The sequence below is a fragment of the Lepidochelys kempii genome, chromosome 1, assembly GCF_965140285.1.
Source record: "Lepidochelys kempii isolate rLepKem1 chromosome 1, rLepKem1.hap1, whole genome shotgun sequence".
Lineage (NCBI taxonomy): Eukaryota > Metazoa > Chordata > Testudines > Cheloniidae > Lepidochelys > Lepidochelys kempii.
Window position 1 is genome coordinate 208,148,685 of NC_136380.1, and position 22,741 is coordinate 208,171,425.

The following is a 22,741-nucleotide window of genomic DNA, read 5'->3' on the forward strand; positions in this document are numbered from 1 at the left end:
GGAACAATTCACAAACCAGGGGAAGAGAGGAGATCAGCCACCTGAGGCGCAGGTGGGACCTGATGGGGTAGGCATACGCAAAGGCTGCCCGCTGGATTAGGTCCCATTCAAAATGTGGTGGTGGCATTAGCAGAAGCCCATTTTGTAACTTTTAGCTCAGCGGTTAGAAGCTTCACATGGGATATGGGAGACCCAGGTTCAACTCCCCCCTCTGCTAGAGGAGAATACAGGAGATCCCTGTTCAAATCCTCCCTCTCAGGTGCATGCTCTAACCACTGAGCTATGGGATAGTCTGATGTAGGGCTCCCTCAGTCTCTCCTAGTGACTGCTCCACTGTGGATAAATAATTCAATAACCACCATTGGACTAGACGTCATAAAGGGGGGGCACCACCACCGTTACTTCCATCTCCTCCTCTGGCTGATTTGTGTGGAGCAAGGCAGGCACCTAATTCATTCTCACAAGAAATGAATTAGGTGCCCAAGCTGCCTGACTGCAGGCAGCAGGTTCCGTTCATGGATTGCTAAGTAGAGACAGGTGCCTCCCTGGAGCCTGGACTTAGGTGCCAATTTCCAAGAGGGGAATGGGGCTTAGCACACAGCCCTGTTGTCAGCATCTCCCATTAGTTAGTTTATGGAGCACTCTGCCTAGCATGCTGGCTTCTGTAGATCACATTGTAAGCTGCCTATCTCTTCCCACTCATTGTACTAGAGCCTAGGCACGTAACTCAGACTTTATGGATTGTAGTGTTGTTCTTGTCATTTTTTAGGAACCTAAAAGCTAGGTGCCACACTGTTCAGCATTGCAATGGTTAAGTCCCTTTGTGGAACCAGGCTTTAATGTTTGGAAAGCACCATCTAAGTGCTATATATTGTTACAGAGGTCATTCTGATTCCAAGCAAGGCATTCATGTTCCCAAGTAGGTTCCTCTATAAAAACCCCATTTTTCACATGCGCTACATATGTAAAATATCCATCGCACAGACTAAAACTTTCCATGCTTGGTGTATGTCTGGTGGTGAATTTTCATGGAAGGGAGGGAACAGCAGCCTAAGATCTCCCCCCTCCCCCCCCACTCTAGAAGTCCATCTCTGAGGCACAAGTAGAATGTACCACTGGAGGAACTTAAAGGCTGTGATCCTAATTTGTAGGAGTGACAAACTGAAGATTGTAAGGCAATCGTGATGTACAGCCACAGAGACTAAAGGGTCCAAAAGAAACATGTCAAAATTGATAATTACCACAGCCCTATCCACTTCATCTACCCTCTCTAACGAGGGTGACTGCAGTCTACCTCTTGCATTAGCTCAGTAGTGACAGTTTCGCATGTACTCACTGTGCAGGGGAATTTTAGAACGCAGTATAAATAGCTAACCACCTCATACACTTCACCAGATGATCAAAGCCCACCACAATACCTGTGTTTTCTTGAAAGGAGAGAGGGTCCAAAAAGACAGGAAGAAGAATCGCTTTTTAATATACAAAATGGTTTTGGCCTGGGAACAGTTACAATTAGGTTTCTTTCCTCTATTAACTGGTGCAAGGAAGGTACTTAAAAGGCAATAGAGAACCACACCGCCTCCCGAAACAAATTTTTGTGCACAAACTATGTCCAGCAGGGACTCTGTCATGGTGTACAGCGATTTGGAAGGTGTTATCTCAAATGTATTTAATGAGATCGCATCCTCCCCCCACTTTTGAAAATGTTTCATGGATTATGTGGGCTACGCTGGACCTCCAATCTTACACCCCTGGGAAGTCAACGTTTAAAGCTTTACTTGACAGAGCTGTCAGAGCTAGTTGATAGTGTCTCTGTTTACACTCCCTCTCAAAGTGTGAGTCTTTTCCCAGAGCCTGATTATTTTCAAGAAAATAGAAGCTACATCACTGAATCTTTTAATACATACAAGAGTAATTAGGATGCTGGCTGCAATGTCAAGCAGATGGCATTCATTTACAACATTTATGCATCTGTCTGTTTGAAAGATATGAGACCACAAATACCTAGAATTACAGGAGAGATTCAGACACATTTTTCAATTTTATTCTTAATGGGAGAGCAACAACATCTCAACTTATCACATCTTCCAGGGAAAACAGACAGGGATTATAGCATTTATGGTACTAAACACTGCCACAGAGTTCACTTGGCGTAGTGCTTTGCTCACTCCGTGGTTGTGATATTCCTGATTCCAGCTACTGTTGCAGGGTCATCACTAGAACAATCAGCACTAATAGAAGGGGAAAATAATTGGAACTGAAGCACAGACCATAAGATGAGCAACAGTGTCAGGCTGGTACTGTATATCATTTGTAAAACAGAGTATTATAAATGGAGCTGGAACCAGGCAATATTAAGTAAAAACATGATTAAAGTATCTCTGATGGTCTTCTGGGAGAGCAAAAAAGTCAATTCAAGCATAAAACTCAATACCTTCCAAAAGAAGAAAATAAAATTCACCAAGTGAATCAACTTTTCCTTTGGATAAATAGATCTGAAATAGTAGTACAATTCACAGTGGCATAAAGTTCTCAGATTGCTTGTGTGCTTGAAAATATCTCATCAGTAAAAAAATACCAGAGAGCTGGGGGCAAAACCCTTTCTCTGAATTCTGTACATGGACAAATGCACATGGGATCAGCAGGCATCAGGTCATAGGATCCATGGGAAACCAGCAGTATTGCAGAGCCATAGATCACAGGTCAGGGGATGAGGGGTAAGAATAGTAAGGCCCATTTTCCTGTGATAAAGAAATGAGAAGTTAACTAAATGTGTCTCCCAACTCTCAAGTGCATGCAACTGAGGGATGAAAAGGAGGCATAATTAAACAAACATTCTTGACCACCCCCTCATATCCTAGTACAGTACCATCCAAACTTCACCTACCTGAGAAATGCAATGGCAACTTGCTGGGAGCCTGAAAATTGCTTGGTCCTGATTTGAACATAGATCACAGCTGCTTTAGCCTAAATCCAAAGCCGTGGCCTATCAAGACTGCAAATGCCAGCATGTAATGTGGTCAGTAAACCCCTCAAGATGGCACACTGCCTACAGACACATGCAGTGTCTGTTCCTCTGTATTTAAAGTGAGGGCAAAGGTGGGTCAAAATGACACTGAGTCACATTTGTCCTGCACTTTGGGGAGAAGTCCAGGAGGAAGAAAGGACTAAGACAGCCAAGAGCAGTTCCTCCTCTCCACTCCCTTTCCCTAATGTGTGTGTTAATTTGGGGCTGGGAAGAGGAAACAAAATTTGAAGGCCATGAAACAATACAAGACAACACAAAGCAGCGGGATGGCAGACAGCAACAATCCTCTGTGCGTCAGGTTTTAGGTTAGTTAACTTCTCAGAATATTACAGGAAACTGTTAATAGCACCATACAGCTACTCGATAAGCTATGGAAAACTGAAAGCTTAGGGAGACTGTCAGGAGATAAGCAAGGTGAGGGAGAGAAGCAAGCAGAGAGAATAAGAGACGTGAATACTTCTAAGATCCGCACCTGTAGGGCACCTAGGATTCAAGAAGAGGCAGACCAGCCATACCTCTGCATCCAAGTTAATGGACACAATCTGCTTCATCAAAGAGAGTGCTCTTCCCTAAGAAAAGCAGACCATAGTGACCCTAATCTTCATTATGGAGGTGTGGGCCCATGAGGACTACAGGTCTGCAATCCAGGCTGCTCAGATCAATGTGGAGTACTGCATGCTGCATCTCCATTTGGTTACTGATTAGGTTGGTTACAATCGTCTTCATTTAATACAAACTTGGTGTGGTCCTCGGCTAGGCAAAGAGTGGTGTCCCTAATTTACACACAAAAAACATAAGAGAAGCCTCTACTGGAATAAAGGGCTGCTTCTGGGCCAAACCCTCTCCTCAGAGATTGATGTAGAAAAGACTAATATGGGACAACTGACTGTTTCTATGAAGTCTAAAAAGAGCTGTTAGTCTCCCCAGCAATCCATCTAGACTTCCTTTTAAGAGGGGTGAAGATGACTTGTTCAAGTCTGCTTCACAAAGCTGTAAGACATTCAACAACTGTGCTTGGGAGCATAAACAGATGCTTATCACCTGAAGTCACTTACCCTGGCATCGTATTCAAGGACAAAAGGGGGGAAGTCAATCTGTTCTGGGGGTATGGCTGTGAACAATTGCTGAAGGTTTTCCACATAGTGGATTTTGTCCTTTAGCCCTGAGACGGTAAAGGTTGTGAAAAACCATGTTGAGACCTAAACATAGAAAAGAAAAGAATTAAACTGATGCCATTTCTGAGTCTTCAAGTTCAACATATTATTTTGTACTCGTATAAACCAATCAAGCTTCAGCATTGTAAGTGCGAGCACACAACAATAAAGCATAGTCCACTTCAATTGCTAGTCTAGCAAGCTGTTACTTGCACTACAGAGTAGTGCTTTCAAACTCCAGACTGACATTTTTCTTAATTCTACACCCCCATATTGCTGCATGGCATTGGTGTCTATTTACTCCTTCCCATTCTGCTATTTCCAAAACTCTGCACATTACAATTAGTTTCCTCACTTCCAGATTAGTCAGATCAATCTCTTTCCTTGCCTTGGTTTTAATGCCTGTTAGCACCATTTTTTCTAGGGCAATTTAGAAAAAAAAGTGACCTTCAGTTGTCCCAATAGATAGATACTGATAGACACGTCCTCTCTGTTCTGGGTATTTGTTTTCCTCTCTCCTATACACTACATCTGCTCAAATGGCAACAGATCTGACTTACAACTGTTGCCCAAAACCCTAGTCTTAATTTTAGGTCCTAACCTTGAGTCTCCTTCAGATCTTTTTATAACAGGACACAATGTAGAGCAGGTAACTCAGCTTTGTCTTCCCACATGTAAATCAGATAGGGAATTACCAGCCAGGTGTTGTTTGTTAAGGCCTATTAGTGTGGGCAACTGCTCTACATGTATTGAAATTATTTCTGGGAGGAGAAGAGGATGATTTCAAACCACACTTTTAGAGCACAATGTAAAACTGTAAATTTCAACCAATCTTCCCATTCAGACACCACAGCACATCCCATTCTCCCAACACAGAGTAAGTCCAGGCCCTGCTGACTGGAGGAGACAGATCTGTGTGTATGTACACTACTGAATACAGTAATTTGTTCTGGGGAATTTTTTTACCCTGTCTCAAACTTGTAGTCCAGGGGCCATTTCGTCCCTCACCTTGCAATATCTCAGCCATTCCATTTGTTCAGCTATGTACTGAATACAAAGCATAATTCCCTTTGGACTACAAAAGCCACGTAGTAACTACCTTTAGAATATATAAGTCAGGATCACCAATGTGGCAAATGCAGTTTGTTCGATCTAGCAGGGGAAATCATGTGAAGGCACATTGAACAGAACTGAAATTTGGCAGCAATTGAAAGCTTTGCATTGAGAGAAGAGAGCAACTTCTAATGAGAGTTGGAAGTTGCTAACGCAAACAAACGAACAGCAGGCCCTGGATTGTTTTCAGTTGTGTTGGAGAAGAGGGGGAGTAGAGAGAGAAGCCTGAAAATGGTTTTCCTTTCACATTTTGTTTCTTGAACTATAGCAGAGTTTCCTTTTAGTTTCCTGCACTGGCATCAAGCATGTCAACAGAAACACAGAGGTGTGGCACGAGTGAGTTCGTGTAGTGCTGCTGCAATTTACGGAATGGAAAAAATCTGACAGAATGGTGGATTAAAAATAAAAAGATATTTCGTATGTAAATGTCCGTCCCAAACAGATCATCTTTAGTTGAAGCTCAACATTTGAGCTGAGGGAAGCAAATAGCGTCCTTGAAAAGTACAGTGTCCTCATTCTTAAAAAGTACAACCAGATTGGGAGGTTGAGTGTGTGCATGCATGTAGTGGGAGGGAGAAGCAATTGGAATGAGCTGTGTTTTAAGACTGATATTTTATGATGTACCAAGGCTAGAATCAGAGCGTATACACTACTAGAAAGCGGAGGTGACCAGTTTTCCCACTGACATTCAGATTTGCTATTAGTTCTGATGGTGAGAGACCTCTGACCCGAAAACTGGCACTTGATCCCTCACTCTAACCAAGTGTTTTTGTCACTGGTCTGAACATAGCAGATTTCAAATCTTGCACCATGGTAATTTTCACTCCCTGACAACAGGAGAGGATGGAGCATCGAAACAATGAAGTTAAGTTCAGACAGTCAATATGCAGAAGCATAATTGATTACACTGAATGCAATGGTAGCAATAAAATAATATCCAAGAATATAGTATTTTGGGGGGATAAATAGAGGACTTCTCTCTCTCCAGTGCAGTCACCTTCCCGCAGCACCAGACTCTTGAGCAGACCATTGAATGCTCACATCAGAGCAGGAATAAAGAAAACAGGATTAGTCTAGCTGCCTTTTTGCGTACAATGGATTACTCAGCATTAGCCAATCACACACTGCTTTAATTACCCTCTGTTTTGGGGATCACTGCTGTGCTCTCACATCTGCAAACTTAGTTTAGAGCAACATGTTCTATAAAAAGCCACTAGCCTTACAATGCACATAATTTAAAACAGTTTCTCTTCTCAAATGAAACAAAGAATGTTGGTTGGCAGAATAAACTATGTTCATGGCCCCTACAAAACAAGCACAGCTCTGGTCCGCCAAGACTCATGATAAAAACCTCTAGAGCCCAGCAGGCCTAGAAATAGTGTACAGAAATACAACAGATGGCAGCCATCAAGTATGCCAGAATTCAGTACAGCAATAACATTGATTATTTACATTACAGATTTAAGAACTGAAATACAATGCAGAGATGTGTAAGAGGAGGGCACTGAGGGATGGGATGGGGGAAAGCTTACAAGCAAAGAGCTCCTGTTCTTGAGCTTGAGAAATAGTGTTCTACCCCAGGAACATTGAAAAGCAAAGCAGAGAGAAACATGCACTTCAGAAGGCATCTAAGCAATTTAGATCTTATGGGACTCTCCTGGCTCAGAGACTGCAAAGACCATGTGAGTCAAGCAATCTCCTACTGGCTACTTCTCATCTCACACTCCATAAGGAGATACATTCTCCTTCAATAGCCAGCAGCAGGCCCCATGAGCTCTCTCTTGTAAACAAATGCTCTCCTTGCAGGGGTAAAGTTGGGGAAGGATAAGGAGATTAGGCAGAAGACAATGGAGAGACATGAAAACAGATTACAGTCTGAAGAAACCACCCCCCAAAAAACATTTAAGTCAAAGACAAGAAGCCCAGAAGATATTATTAAGGCCAGTGAAAGAGCAGTGTCATTCTAATGACACCTTCTGCTTGGAGCAATGGCATTTACAGGCTCCAGAGGGAACTTTATCCAGATATCTTCAGGTGCACGGCAGGTTGCCAGGATGAAGGGCCTGAAGGCTGGGGTTTCTTGGACGTCCAGCATAAGAGAAGGTAAAGGGAAAATTGGTAAAGCTATTGACAATAAAATGATTAGCATTCCTTTAACATATATCAATGAGAACAGAATCTCCAGAATTCTTGGACACCAGATCTGAAGCCTCCAGAAAATTCAGCCCTGGCTCTTCTCCATTGTTTTCTCCCTGTTCTCCTTACCTCTGCTCAACTTTACTCATGTAAGAAGTGGTGTTGGGCTGGTAATTCAATGGGGGGGGCATTTCCCCTCCAAGTCAGTACAGACTGAAAACCTCTGCACGATGTTGTGGGTGGGGACAGTGCTGCTGGAGGTATTGTCTTTTGCATGTCCTGCAAAACTGAGGCTCTGATTAACATTAAAGATCCCACAACATTTTTTCCTTGCAGCAATGTTTCTCTACGATGTCTGGCTGGTGACCAAAGCAAAAATTGTCACTATTGTCTTGTCATTGGTATTCTCTAGTAAATGTAACAATAAGTCTATATAATAATATCAACTAACTCTTTATATGGCACTTTTCACCTGCAGATCTCAAAGCACTTCACAATTATTATTACTGTGTGTCTGATTTGAGAGGTTGACTGAGAATAATTTGATCTTTATAGGTAAGGGAGTGAGATTTTCTTTGTTTTAGATTGTAACAAAAATTTCGCTGCCTTAGGGCCCTGGATTGTCTTTTGTGCCCCCTCCCTTCGGGGTTTGTGATCCAATTGTTGAGAAACCCTGCCTTAGAATACTAGCTTGGTCAAATTCCATCTTTGTTTAATTCCATTTTACTTCCCTATATTTCCTCTGGCTGAAAGGCCGCTAAAGTAGCAGAACTGCATTCTGGAATTTGAAGCAAGGGAGGACACTTGGCATTTTTCTCTGCATGCTAATCCCCAATATGTTCTTCCTGCTTGTAGCTATTTCAGAACACTGCTGCAGTCTCTGACAAGAAACCTAAAGACTTGGGCAGGCTTTTTATTTACTTCACAAGCAAGATCTGTGCATGGCTATTTCCACTTGAAACCTCTAGATTTTTTTTTTGTTCTACACGTGAATTCTGATAGGTCTGAAAGGGAAAGAGGACTACAGGCCACCACAACATTCACTTCCTTGACAACAGTTTATCACACTGTGCTACAAAGTCATGAGACCGCCTTGTCAATCTTCTCCTGGTGCTGGCCAAGATGGCCAGCCATCTATCCAGGAGAAGGAAGCTGAACGGGAGGGAGCGCTCTGCGGCAGTGGGGTCTATTTCTGTTCCTTTATCCGATCATGCCTCTGAGCAGAGTTTCTCTGGGCAGTGTCCACTGACTCCTTACATGCCTTTGAGGAGCAGTGGGTGCTGTCTAGGACTCTCTGTTCGGTGTCCCCCCTGGATTTTTGACTTCTTTCCCAATCCGGTTTTTCTTTCTCGTTGTCCTCATAAATCACTAGTAGCCTGGACTAAATGGTTCCACCCCCTTAGCTGAGGGGGCGGGTCTACACCCACCCGTCCTGGTGCTACTACCTCACGGCAGAAGTTCTACAAACAAACAGTCTTCTTTACTACACAACCCTGATTCATCCCTACAGCAGGTCCATCCTGTGCAGTGATTGAGGCAGGGGTCCTGTGTGAAAAAATAGTATGTGATCATGTAATTAAAGATGGCATCATAATGCATATGCACAGGAGGCTGAATTAAGGTTGCACACGCAATCTTAATTCTGGGATTTCCTAACTTTTAAGTACTTGAATTAGCAATCTTAATAATAGTCTTTTAATAGTTTTTTGTGTGCATGTAAATGGGCCATCTTGATTATCACTACAAAAGTTTTTCTCTTGCTGATAACAGCGCATTGTAATTAATTAGCCTCTTACAGTTTGTATGGCAACTTCCACCTTCTCTCTCTCTGTGTGTGGATGTATCTCTCTCTCTATCTTTTTACTATATGTTCCATTCTACGCATCCGATGAAGTGGACTGTAGCCCACGAAAGCTTATGCTGTGATAAATTTGTTAGTCTCTAAGGTGCCATAAGTACTCTGTTCTTTTTGCAGATACAGACTAACATGGCTGCTACTCTGAAACCTGCAATTTTCTAGTTTTTTAAAAAAGCAATATGAAAAAATTGAATTCCATCTTGTGGAACCATACTGACAATGACATGGTTCATCAGCAGGTTGCACCCTTTACATGCACTGCTCAGAGTTCTGCCACTTGATCTAACAGAACAACTCATAGCAATAGTAGGACGAGCACTAGAAGGGGAATGAGACACTTTGCCCGGAGAGTTCACAGATGACAGAGTAATAGTGAGATTCAGAGATCTTGCATTCCACTACAGGCTTGGGCAGGAAGTGTGCTCTAATACAGTGGTTCTCAACCAGGGGTCTGTGGCCCCCTGGGAGGACACGAGCAGGTTTCAGGGGGTCTGCCAAGCATGGCTAGCGTTAGATTCGCTAGTACCCAGGGCAGAAAGGCAAAGCCCCACTGTGTGGGGCTGCAGCCCAGGGCCCCGAGCCCCACCACCCAGGTCTAAAGCCAAATCCTGAGCAACTTAGCTTTGCGGTGCCCTTTGTGGCATGGGGCCCCAGACAACTGCCCTGCTTGCTACCCGCTAACACCGACCAGTTGTTGTGGCACAGCTGGGCCAGGAAATTTTTATACCATGTTGGCTGGGGCCTCAGAAAGAAAAAGGTTGAGAACCCTGCATGGTCACAGACCCTTTTGCCTGTTTACATGAAGCGTGACCCCTTTTGCCCTATTCCCTCCAATTTATCTCAGTCCTGTCTCTTTACCACCCCCTGGTTCTTCATCCCAGTCCTGTTTTCTTCACCTCAGGCTATTCATATCAGTTCCAGTCTCCTTGCCCCAGCAAGTCTTAGTTTCACCCCTCTGGACTCTACATTTCAGTCCCAGTGTCGCCAACCCCTCAACTTATCCTCTGTTTCCTTTGCCCCATCATTCCCAGCTCCCCCACCCAAAAAGCACCTCATCCATTTTATCCCCACAACTCTGGCCTCCACTCAACCCACCACCCACTGTGGCTCCCAGCCCCAATCCACCATGCCCAGACTCCTCATCCAATCTCAGCATCCCTCTCCCGCACCCCCAATTCCTTGGCCTTGTCTCTTTGCCCAGCCAATCCCAGTTTTCCCTCTGTACCACGGATCATCATCAGATCTGTCTTCCCTTTGCACTCACCTCCTTCCTCTGCCTCACTAGTTCTCAGGTCCAGTCTGTCTCCTTGCCCAGTCAGTCACTGCTTCTCCTCTTCTGCTTCTCTTCCAGGCTGCCAGTCCCAGTCTCCACCTCCCTGCACTTAGGCTTCTTGTCCCTATCTACTCCCACCAGTCTAGCTCTGGTTCCCCCTGCATTAAAGCACAGGACACAGAATCGTGGCACTCTGTTCAGATGCCTGGAATAAGAATGGCCTGCTGTAGCCCAGAGCTACAACTGCAGGGAGCATGCCCAGTGTGGACAGACACTTTAGGGAATTTATCTGCTAAAAATCTAACAAGTCTCTACTGAGCATGTGAACTGTACTTTTCCAAAGGCCTGTGTGGTCAAATTTTCACAGGGACAGCAAAGGCACATCCCTGACACAAAGGACACCTCCCTGCTCAATTTCAATCCCTGCTCCAAAGCATAAAGTTTTCAGAACTTTTAAAAGAAAAGGTAACTAGAAGTTTTAAATATGGGCAAAACAATGGCTTTTTCAAACCTCATTCTCAAACAGTTGAACCATTTTGGGTGAAATTTTCAACAAAACAAACAAAAAAAACCCAACAACAACCCAAAACCAAACAAACAAAAAACACAACAAATCATGAGGCAGATACGGGGCATGGAAAATTTCATCCCAAATGATTTAATTTTGGCAAAGTTATAAGCAACTGAAAACAGGGTTTTTTAAAAGGGAAGTATCAGGCAACCTTAAGAGGAGGCAGCACTATCAGCCCCACCTATCATAAAATGACCAGATGAGTCAGCCAGTTTTATTTTTAACATAGATGTCAGGGACACAAGGACTACAGTTCCAAACATGCAATGCTGCAAATTAATCTGACTGGAATGCTGATGGGATCAAGATGGGACAATGCATACTGGGACACAGTCTGCTCTGAGCACATCTTCATATTAAAGACAGGGCACTCATAGGCCACACACTGACCAGGTCTGCTGTAAACCCTAAATCTAATCGTTCATACTGTTCTTATCAGGAGGATATCTGAGTGCTGTCTTACTGTTGCAGGAAATGACAACCTATTCAGTGTTCACAAACTAAACCATTAATTAGCACAAACTATGGAATTAACCACCTACCTCAACCTTCTGGTCAGCAGGCATCGCCATTAGCCCAATATGCTTTGTGTTCATCCCCAAGTAAGGAAAAAAAACACAACACAACAAAACCTCAGAGGTTTCAGAATGTTAACTAAGCGATGGTCAGAAGGCTGACTATCCATGCAATTTGTGGTACAGAATGGAGGCTTTTACAAAAAGCTGCTCTTTGGGATGGACAACTACCCAAATGGATGAGGGAAGAGAAGGGCTGATGGCTACACTGGCATGGAATTAATAAGTTCATTCTAGTACAATATTTGACAAGTGTAAAGAACTATATAAATGGTGGTGGTATTAATAAAATGAAATCAAGGAACCACCAGAGTTGTTTGCCCAACTCATAACCTCAGTAAAATCACGTACATTCCTCTACCATGTTTCAACTTATTGAAGTTGCAGGGATGCACCCAAGCAGAATAAAACACATTTCCGATGGAATCTGGCCTGGACCTTGGGGACCACACGCCTACTCTTACTCCTATTTTACATAAAATGACAAAGGCTCTCTAATGAAGATGGCAGGTCAGGCCCGTAGTCTGACATCTAATTCGAAAGTGCAAGCATGTAAGATGTTAGTTAGGGCCACTGCTGCCACTTTAGCGCCTTCCAAGCAGAATACCCTGATTACTGTTTTGATCCACAGCTGAGAAAAAGGAAGAGAAGCAGCACCACCTTCTGGTTGCCTCTAGAGACCATAGAGCAAAGCAGCAACATGTCCTTTTGAAGAGGTTAGAAAAATCCACAGGAAATAAAAAGTTGAAGCCTTGCTTAGGCCTCCCCAAAAGAAATTCTTCTTCCCTTTTCCACCTTATTATTTTATATTACAAACCAGGATCCTGACTGAGCCCATTGCTAGCTCATCACTGCTACTCAGTTTTTTGGAAAAGACCAGGACACAGGCAGTGGGAGACTCATCTACAGGTTAATGGGTTTGAATGTGACCCAGGCAAGCAGTTACCACAGCAAATATGAAGGCTATTTGGTGGCCTATGTGAAATTAATGATTAGGTCTCTATCAGCTGTGCTGTGTGTTCCTGAGCTGACCTAAGGCCAACAAGAGGGGAGGCAGGCAGGCAGGCAGGCAATCTCAGTGGAGGCCAAATAATGGCCATGGAAATCAAGTTTTCCCCCTCTGCCTCTTGAATACCCACATCAGATCAGGTTTGAGGCACACTGGTGATGAGGTGCATGTGTGTGAATCTTGCACTGACACTGCTTTTGTACCATAACTGTCCTTGGGAGTAAAAAATGCCCATGTGGTGAACCACAAAGAGAAAAAGATTCAAGTTTCTGGGTTCACATAGCTGAATGTCATATTTCACGCCAGAGAGCAGGAGAAAGGACTAATGCCTCTTTTCTTTGAGCTAAATGTGGTCTCAAAGCTTTAAATTTTGTTAGAGGACACCACACAGACATGTACCCCAACCACCTGTGACACTGATCAGCTTCATTCTCAGCCTCTCAAGACAACTATTCCAGTTTATCAGACTAGGACCTCTGCTGTAACAGCTAATGTCTGCATCCATTCAGTACCTTAATCATGAGGCTCTGTGCCATTGTTCATTCATGTGCACTAACCATCAATGCAACGTGACTTAATAGCAACCTGAGAGATGAAGCGTCACTGCAGGTCAGAGCACACATAGTAAAATGGGAAGTGAGCAGTAGTGGTACACAGGGGCCCAGCACAGAGGCTCATCATTAAGGTAGGAAGGGAAAGGCTAGTGTAGCAGCCACATAAGCCAGAAATAATAGTACACAAATGTGTACTAGCTCTTGGAAAACACTTATCTAGCAGATATGGCCTAGTGTTTTGAAGTCTCTCTCTCTCATGACTTCTCCCCTTATACTATAATTTTATGCCCTATTTTATTTCAGAAGTCTGCATTCTTGGCCTTTGGTACAGTATACTTCACCTTTGAGCGAAATGTTGGGTGGACGAAGTACACTGCCTTCAAATTTCTCTTGTACCTGGTTTAAAGAAGAAAGTGACGCTTGTTAAAAAAAAAAAAAAAAAAAAAAAAAAAGTAATGAGCTCATCCTATTAAATTCAGCCAAAACCACAGCTTAAAGCGTTTGGAGACATTTGCCCACTTGTGCATAAGTGCTTGTGGGGCTAACCCTGACCCATAGCATTCAAATCCAGGTCAAAGGGCAGCTGCCCTAAGAAAAAGCGAGGCAAAGGAAGCGAAAAGTTTCCCTGCATCTCTAGATAAATCCTATCAGATCCTCCAGTCCATCGTGCAGACAAAGAAGGTTACACATTAGTTACAACTGTTAGCGCGGACTATACATCTCCTCCAGCAAAATGGATGGAGCATCCCAGTGAACAATACTGTCTTTTGGAAACACAACCTTTAGAGGCGGATGGAATGAGCTCACATAAAATATATGGGCACAAACACGCCTGCCTTCACTATTGATCGATATGCAACAGGCAGGGATTGCAGAGACCAGTATATTACACAAGCATGCAAGAACTAGAATCTCCTGTTGAACTGAGGCACTCACAAGTTACAATAAGCATTACAGAAATTCCTAGAAATTTGTTTAAATGGTTTGATTCAGAGCAGGAAAGGAAACAGGCCTTTCTTCCTAATCTCTACTGGTTTTGTTAGACACCTGGGTCTATTGGCCCCTGTGAAATTCTTCCCAGTAATCCTTTAGCTATGGAAGCTAACTGGATAAAGGGTCTGTCTTAAAGGCTTTTTTGGGGAGAGGAGTAGAGGAGAAGGGTTTCATTTCCTACTCATAACACTCACTTGATGTCAACGACGTCATACAGTTTCTTCAGGAAGTCGGAGTCCAGGTGATTGTAATCACTAGTGAGCGTGTGGAAGTATACTATGACATACTCCTTCACTGCAATATGGTCCATGACATGGATGAAGTACAAGAGTGCCTGAGGAAGACATTTATATTTTCAGGAGAAAAATCTGTCACAGTCCCATTCTGTGCGAACAGATTTCCTTCTAACACTAATATTATTCAGACCAAAAGCCTTAAGACAAGCTGATATTATATTTTAATTATAAAAACATGATGCAACACTGAAGTCTTAAACACTGGTTCAAAAATATTGTCTGGTGATTTCTACAACCAACCTTTACTCTGCTCCATGCCCCTAACCTCCACATACTTTGTGTGGGGAACAGGATCCCTGGCATTTTACATGTGCAAGAAACAAGTTTGCTCACTGCACCTCACTTCTTCAGAGTCTCCAGCTACAGAAGCACCTTTACATCTCTTGGGAAGGAAAGGGCGGGTGTGTGTGTGGGGCGCCCTACACTACACTGCTAAAGAACGGCCATACCGGGTCAGACCAATGGTCCATCTAGCCCAGTATCCTGTCTTCCAGCAGTGGCCAATGCCAGGCGCCAATGCTTCCCTAAAGAGAATCTAGTCACTTCCCTAGAAAAGTTTCTACCAGAAAATCTTCATATGCAAAGTTTTAGATAGGATATATTTTCATGTTAAAGTATCTATGCAAGCAGTTTGTACATAATCTGCTGTATAGGAAGATTTCTGCATAGACACACCCCTCTAGAGATATCCTGCTAAAGTTAGTGCTGAGGGTACAGTATGAGATAGTTGTACTTAATAGAAACTGCCTTTCAACCTTAACTAAAGAATCACTGCCACAGCTCTATAATTTTATATGAAGATTTTACCTTTTCCATGTCTATCAGAGTTACAGGAATATTCCTTCCAACTACCACCATCACTGTGCGACCACAATTATCCACACCTACAGAATAAAATGAGCACCACAAGCTTTTTATCTTTGAATAACATTCATAAAGAAGTCTGAGTTTTTGAAACTCACCCTGTAACTCAGGGGCAGCTAACTACAAGCATTCTACAATGTCATTAACTCGCATTCTTAATAGGAGATGGAGTGCAGAGACTACTGCTCCCATTACATAGTACTCATTTTGATCTAAACAGAAGGATGCCTTGCACCTGGAAATAGTAGTCTTTAATACAGAGTTGCACTCCTTGAAGAGGGAGGCTGCAATCAATAACCCTGGACGTTCCAGCGATTTACTGACATAGCCCCTACTGTTTAGAAGGCTCCACTTTCAGCTTTATCACTACCAAAAGGGTATGTTGTTCTGGACATATAACTTATAACAGGTACCACATCCTGAAACGACTGCAATCACATTAGCATAAAGGGGCTTCATATATTTAAGTTCTTATTGACGCAGACATGAGCGACTTAGCTACAGTTGCTTAATTTAGATAGTATGTTTACAATGTGAAACATGGTATTAATTCCTTGAAAGGTATAATATACACTCCCCCCCCCCCCAACAGGTAGCTGAATACATTGTAGATTTCTTTGATGGGAGTTTTCTCCATGATGTTTATATATACATGGGGAAGAAGAGTTAGAAAACCAGAGTGTAGGGTGGGGGGAATCAAATGCCATCTAGCCTGTGTGTAAATATAAGCACATTGTAAAATAATCTAGAAAGTTACTTTAATCAGTAGCTACTAGGACTGGTTTTTTTTTTGGTAAGAAGAGTACACTTCTTTGTAGCTATAGATGGAGGTTATTTGACCTTTTAAAGGAGTTTTACAGGTTAAATATCTGGTATGTGAGGCATAATTGACTTAAGCCAATGACTGTACAGATTCAAAACCTCTAATAATGCTTCTAGCAAGAATGTTCCTGTACTTTGACAAGTGTAATAATTATATTTCATCTGCCACATCCCTACCAAATACTACCAAATACTAAATAACATTCATTCACTGAACCTGTCATCTCAACTCCCTCTTCTCAGTTTGTTGCTGCTGTTGCCCTCTGATCATTACCGGGAAGCTGATTTGGAGTGTACAATATAGGAAGGCTTTCAAGGCAGAACAAGAGGAATCCTTCTCTATAGTAATTAAGTGGACATATCTGTGATTCTTGGTTAATTGATCTAGATTTATGACATGGTATGGAAACCAGGCAAACCATACTGTCCCTAACTTTGCATGGGAAGATGGATTGGACTGCACAAGACTGGATGGTCTAAACCTTATTTCCCTTGGGTTAAGCACAGTTCAAGTCCACTGGAGCTTTACTTGCTTACGTTAAATTTGTTCCTTACCCACCTATCAACACCTAGTAGCACTGGGAACTCTGAATTCTGGGATTATCTCACACTCCCACCATCCCCTCATAGAATTAGTAACCACTAACCAGGACACTCATCTAACAAATACAGAGGGCCAGGAGCATGGTGACTGGAATGAAAAAGCTGGAAAACAGGATATTGGCCTGGAAGGGACCTCCTGGGTCAGAGTCCAGTCCCCCTGATATCACGGCAACCCCATCATATAATCCTGTTTACAGATTTATCAAGTTCCATTTTAAAATCAGTTAGGTTGTTTGACCTCGCCACTCCTACTGGAAGACTGTTCCAGAACTCGCTCCTCTGATGATCAGGAACCTTCTAACTTCCAGTCCCAATTTATTCATGGCCAGCTTATACCCATTTGTTAATGTGCCAATAATGTACATTAGTTTAAACAGCTCTCCTCCCTCTCGTGTTTTTCCACTGAGGTATTTATACAGAGCAATCAGTTCCCCTTCTTGGCTTTTGTTCTGCTACACTAGGCAAGCCAAGGTCTTTGAGTCTCCTCTGCATTTCTCTGATCACCCTAGTAGCCCTTCTCTGCATTTGGTCCAGTCTGAATTCCTCTCAAATAAGGTGACCAGAATTGTACATAGTATTCCAGATGAGGTCTTACCAATACTTTGTACAAATGGCATCAATACTTCTCTCTCTTTACTGGAAATACCTCACCTGATATATCCTAGGATCATACCTGCCCTTCTCAGGGCTGCATTATATTGGTGGCTCAATCATCCTGTGATCAACTAATACACCAGGGCTTTCTCCTCTACAGTTTTTTCCAACTGATGAGCCCCCCAGCTTATAGCAGAAATTCTTATTGGTCCCTCAGTGAATGACCTTGCACTTTGTAGTATTAAATTTCACCCCATTTCTATTGCTCTGGTCCTCAAGGTCATCCAATTCTTCCTGTATAATACTCCAACCCTCCTCTGCATTGATGAGGCCTTCCAACATGGTCATCAGCAAACTTCGTTAGCACGTTCCTACCTTTTCTGACAAGGTCGCTATGAAAATAGTAATGAAGATTGGTCCCAAGATAAACCTTGAGGCTCTTCACTAGTAACTTCCCTCCAGACTGACAGTTCTCATTTCAGCATAACCTGTTGCCTTCTCCACTTCAACTAGCTCTTTGCCCACCTTATATTTTTATATTAAGCCCTCATATTTTCCCTCTCAATTACTAATACCCCAATAAACACAGCAGATGCCAGCTCTTGAGCTCGGCTTTAGAGATCTTTGCATTCAGGAACCCACTTGAATTTGTAGATGCAGATTTTCTATGATGGATGTCAAATTACTTATGGTTAGAGCCTGTGTGGATACTAAATTTGTATCTGCATCCAATCCGCAAACATGGTCCGCAGATATCCACAGATTTGTAGGGCTCTACTTATGGTCCCAGTTCATCACATCTCATTCTAGCTTCCATATGCCACAGGTCTTGTTTGGCTGTAGTCTGCCTGGCACTGAAGTAGGACAGACTTTTTAATCTGTCATTAGATTAAAACACTTGCTCAGGCTTCATCCCATGAGGCTTCCTTCACACAAAGGTAAAAATAGCCATTCCATTTCCTACTGGTGAGTCTATGAGAAACAGCCTTTGGGATCTTGAACTCACCTGTCTGATACAAGGCTTTGAGAGAAGCAACATCAGACAGGTCTTCAGCTCTTGCCTGACACAGCCAGCGATTGTAACTAAAAAAGTCAAACACACACATTGGGTCAGAGTGGTCTGTCTCTTTCATCTGTGTTAGAAAGCATGAAGATCAGCCTGGAAAAAACAGAGGAGCTGGATCTGCTACACTTAGTGTTATAGAACGGTCAACATTGCAATCTTTTGAGTAAGGAAGCTGCTTCCAAAGTGCTTCAATGGGGAGTGTTTGAAAATAAAGGAATATTGACTGTTGTCTAGTTATGTTGTTGGTTACTTTGCTCAAAATTTTCTCTTTCCTTCAACTTCAAAAGCATAGGAGGAAAAAGAGTTTATTAGGTGCCCAGGATTCAAAAGGGCATGAGTTGTGAAACAGGTGTGCCTGTTTTAGAAAGACAGACTAGGCTCAGTTACTGAAAGCTATGATGGAACTGTGCCATCTAGTGGTAAACAGGCAGTACAACTGTTCCAATGTGTCTAGGTCAGAGGTCCCCAAAGTGTGGGGTGTCCCCACTGCAGCCTGGCTTTTGCTCTGCTTCCACCCCTGGCCTCGGCTACTCCAGGGATCTAGAATGAAACTAGGCCTTGTCCATGCTTTCCTGCTAACAGATTGCAAGTTTGTGTGACATGGAAAGAGGTCATTAAGGATCTTTCCCAGAGTCACAGGCCTAGCTAAGACATGCATATAGAGAAACAGGCAACGTGTTCTCACTTTCTCTGATGCTGTTTCTGCAGTGCTGCCTCCGACAACTGTCCCTGAAGAATGAGGCGCCTCTGCTTATCAACATCTCCCTCCATGCGGGCAAATGCGTGGGAACCAATGAATGAAATATCTGCTTCCAGCCCCTCCTCATCCGAGTTATCTGCAATGGAAGCATGGGTGAGGAAGCTGTAAGGAAGCCAGAGCTCAAACTACATACAAGAGAACCACAATAATGAACATGGGACTGTTTCATCATGACAATGCATCAAAAAGACACAACCAAGTCACAAGGTGACTGTAGCCACGACACAAAAAAAAAAAAAAAAGACACCATGTTATGATGCACAAATTTTCTGTGGTTCCATTTGGTAGGCCAATGACCTCTATTGAACTTAGTATGGAGTTGAGAACAAGGAACTCCTGAAACCTAATCTTAGCTCTGTTAGCGACTTAGTCTGCAACCTTGGGCAAATCAATCCCACTTGCCCCTAGCCTCAACCAGTAGAGTGATAACAATGAACTATTTCCAGTGTCACTCCAATGTTTATAAAGTGTCTTGAAAATACATTTGCTTTGTATACGCTAAAAGTATTTTCTCCAGCTCTTAAACTAGAGGTCAGCCTAGATAACGGCCTCCTTCTGGGCTTAGCATCTATAAATCTATAAACTGAATGCCATGGCGACTGCAGACATGCATCCTTGGAACAAATGGTTTGGCCCTGTCTACTCTAAGGGACAAAAAAAAACAAACAAACACAAACACAAACACAACACAAAACCAAAACCAAAAACCAAAAAGATCTGTAATTCACCACTAGGTGCAGCTCCACCTACGATAATGCTGGAAGCTGTATTATAGACAGGGCTTGGATGTTACCACCAGATCACCTAACCCTGATCAGAGCAGACTTTCATGAGATGGTGGTAAAAATGCCTGAACTTAGGTGATTTCAGGAGAGAGACTGTTGAAGTTTCCAGCCCCTCCTCAACCCCGACCCTATCCATTTTAATTACTAGGAGAGCCGATTTCCCAGTCATCTCAGACTAGTGCAATGCATCAGAATGAGGGGCATTGGCGGGGTGGGAGGGAAAATCTGAGCATAGGCCTCTGGCTCATCCTTTTGCTCCTGTGTCAGCAGAGGTGGAGATAGTTGCTTAGACAGTTGGTTAGACCCAGAGACAGCCACATCCTATTCTTTGGACAGAAAAAGTGTGATGTTGAGAGGGGAAGAGGAATTCCCAGGACTTGGAGGACTCTGAAGGACTGGGACGGAAAGGAACAAACAATTTTTTTCTCAAAAGGTACGTACTTAGAGCAGACTTCCCACTCTTAGGCCCATGTTTCCAGAATATGACTCGAGGGAACTTTCAGAGGGAGAGAGGCTAACTATTTCCCTGCCCCAGCAGCTGGTGGTGCATGACTGACTCTGATGAGCAGTAATGACCAGTACTTGCCTCTAGTCAGAGACTTGAGGGAAAAAGTGACAGAAGAAAAAGACAGTTTCTTTATCTGGGTCACTAAAGCAGTTTCTTGCTGCTCATTCAGGAGCCACATCAAAAAGGACAGAGAACCTGGGGTGAGATGCAGAGAGCTGTCATGGCTCGGAGTGATCAGACTGAGTGAGAACATCTGATAGACTGTCCACGACCATCTGCAGCAGGAATGGGAGTCAACTCTACCTCATTACCCACCATTCAATGTCTCATCCCCATCAGGCTGTCTTGTTGCTAACTCAAACTCTATTTGTGTCCCTGACTTTTCTTTACCATTGTCAAACTTCACAAGCCTTCCACCCATCATCATCTCCTCTTCCTCCTCTCCCACGTCTGACATCCAGGCTGCCGTCCTTTCCAATCCCTCCTTATGAAGAGCTTCCTCCACTGAGCCTCTACCAACTTTGTTTCACAATGCTCATTTCCTCACGGACAGCCTCCTCATTGTCTTCTATCTGCACTGTTTTTTTTGTGTGCTGTATCAAACATAATTAAACCAAATTCCTTGGGGCAGGAACCATGTCTTGTGTATGTTTCAGCCAGACAGGACCTGCAAGGATTGTGTTTCTTTTTGCACGAGGTTCATCAGGCCCTTCCTACCACACAGAAAAGGGTGGAAAGCTGTCTCTCCATCACATCCTCCAACCACCTCCCACATACAAAGGGAGAGAGCAGAAGTTACTGCTGTAGAATCCAGGCAGCTGCCTGAGCAGGACAGGCAGGGTAAAATCTCATTCTGAAGATTCTCTCCATTGGGTACACTACATCTAAAATATGACAGGTTTCAGAGTAACAGCCGTGTTAGTCTGTATTCGCAAAAAGAAAAGGAGTACTTGTGGCACCTTAGAGACTAACCAATTTATTTGAGCATTTATTTGCTCAAATAAATTGGTTAGTCTCTAAGGTGCCACAAGTACTCCTTTTCTTTTTTCATCTAAAATATGGGATTCATAATTCTCTGTGCGTGCTCCCTGGTTTTCCTTGGCTTTTGTGCCAATATTTCAAGGTTGAATTATAACTCACCATCTGGAGCACCTGGTTTTTCACTGATCCTGATCTGTCGCTCTGGTACTACTGGCTCCCCTTCTGAATTGCCAATATCTGCAGGAAGGCACGGTAAGGAATGACATTCTTCTTCCAATGACCTTGGAAAATACAGAGGCAGCAGCTTCTGGTAAGTGGCCTACAAATGACAGAAAGTTTGAGAAGGCCTTGCAGGCATCCCCATTCTTCAGAGACAGCTAGAAACTACTTTTCTATACAGCCACAGAAAAACCTGTAACTCTGTAAAGGGGGCAGGAGGATAATGGATCGCTCTCCTAGGTACTTTCAAGTCAGTTGCATTACTCTTCCTTTCTTCCACTGAGTTTTTGCCAAAAACAAGAGGATAAAAGAAGTCAGCCTCAGCTTTACAGGGGTTTTAAATATATTTTAAATGTCTATTAATCGCAGTTAACTTATCTGATTAACTCCAAAAATTGTGATTAATCACACTGTTAAACGATAGAATACCAATTGAAATTTATGAAATATTTTGGATATTTTTTACATTTTAATAGATATTGTATTCTGTGTTGTAAGTGAAATCAAAGTATAGATTTTCATTACAAATATTTGCACTGCAAAAATGATAAACAAAAGAAATAGTATTTTTCAATTCACCTCATACAAGTATTGTAGTGCAATCTCTTTGTCGTGAAAGTACAACTTACAAATGTAGATTGTTTTGTTACATAATTGCACTCAAAAACAAAATGTAAAACTTCAGAGCCTACAAGTCCACTCAATCCTCCTCCTTGTTCAGCCAATCGCTGAACACAAACAGGTTTGTTTATATTTACAAGAGCTAATGCTGTCCTCTTCTTATTTACAATGTCACCTGAAAGTGAGAAGAGACATTTGCATGGCACTTTTGTAGCCGGCATTGCAAGGTATTTACATGCTAGATATGCTAAATATGCATATGCCCCTTCATGCTTCGGCCACCATTCCAGAGGACATGTTTCCATGCTGATGACGCTTGTTAAAAAAATAATGCGTTAATTAAATTTGTGACTGAACT

The 22,741-nt window shown here is 42.9% G+C and overlaps 1 protein-coding gene across 7 annotated transcripts in view; it reads right to left on the minus strand.

Moving 5' to 3' along the window:
* Positions 1-1,452: 1,452 nt before the first annotated feature.
* The window catches only part of GDAP2 (ganglioside induced differentiation associated protein 2), a 44,764-nt gene continuing 23,475 nt past the window's right edge, over positions 1,453-22,741 (minus strand). For 3 of the 7 annotated variants that reach the window (XM_073310237.2, XM_073310231.2, XM_073310243.2), the window contains exons 7-14: positions 21,703-21,862; positions 19,195-19,345; positions 18,450-18,526; positions 15,368-15,444; positions 14,459-14,598; positions 13,613-13,667; positions 4,084-4,227; positions 1,453-2,741 (exon numbers count right to left, since the gene is read on the minus strand). In XM_073310237.2, coding sequence (XP_073166338.2) covers positions 2,697-2,741; positions 4,084-4,227; positions 13,613-13,667; positions 14,459-14,598; positions 15,368-15,444; positions 18,450-18,526; positions 19,195-19,345; positions 21,703-21,862 — 849 coding nt within the window. In that variant the 3' untranslated portion in view covers positions 1,453-2,696. The other 4 variants (XR_012154739.2, XM_073310250.2, XM_073310258.2 and 1 more) reach the window with 4 other exon arrangements.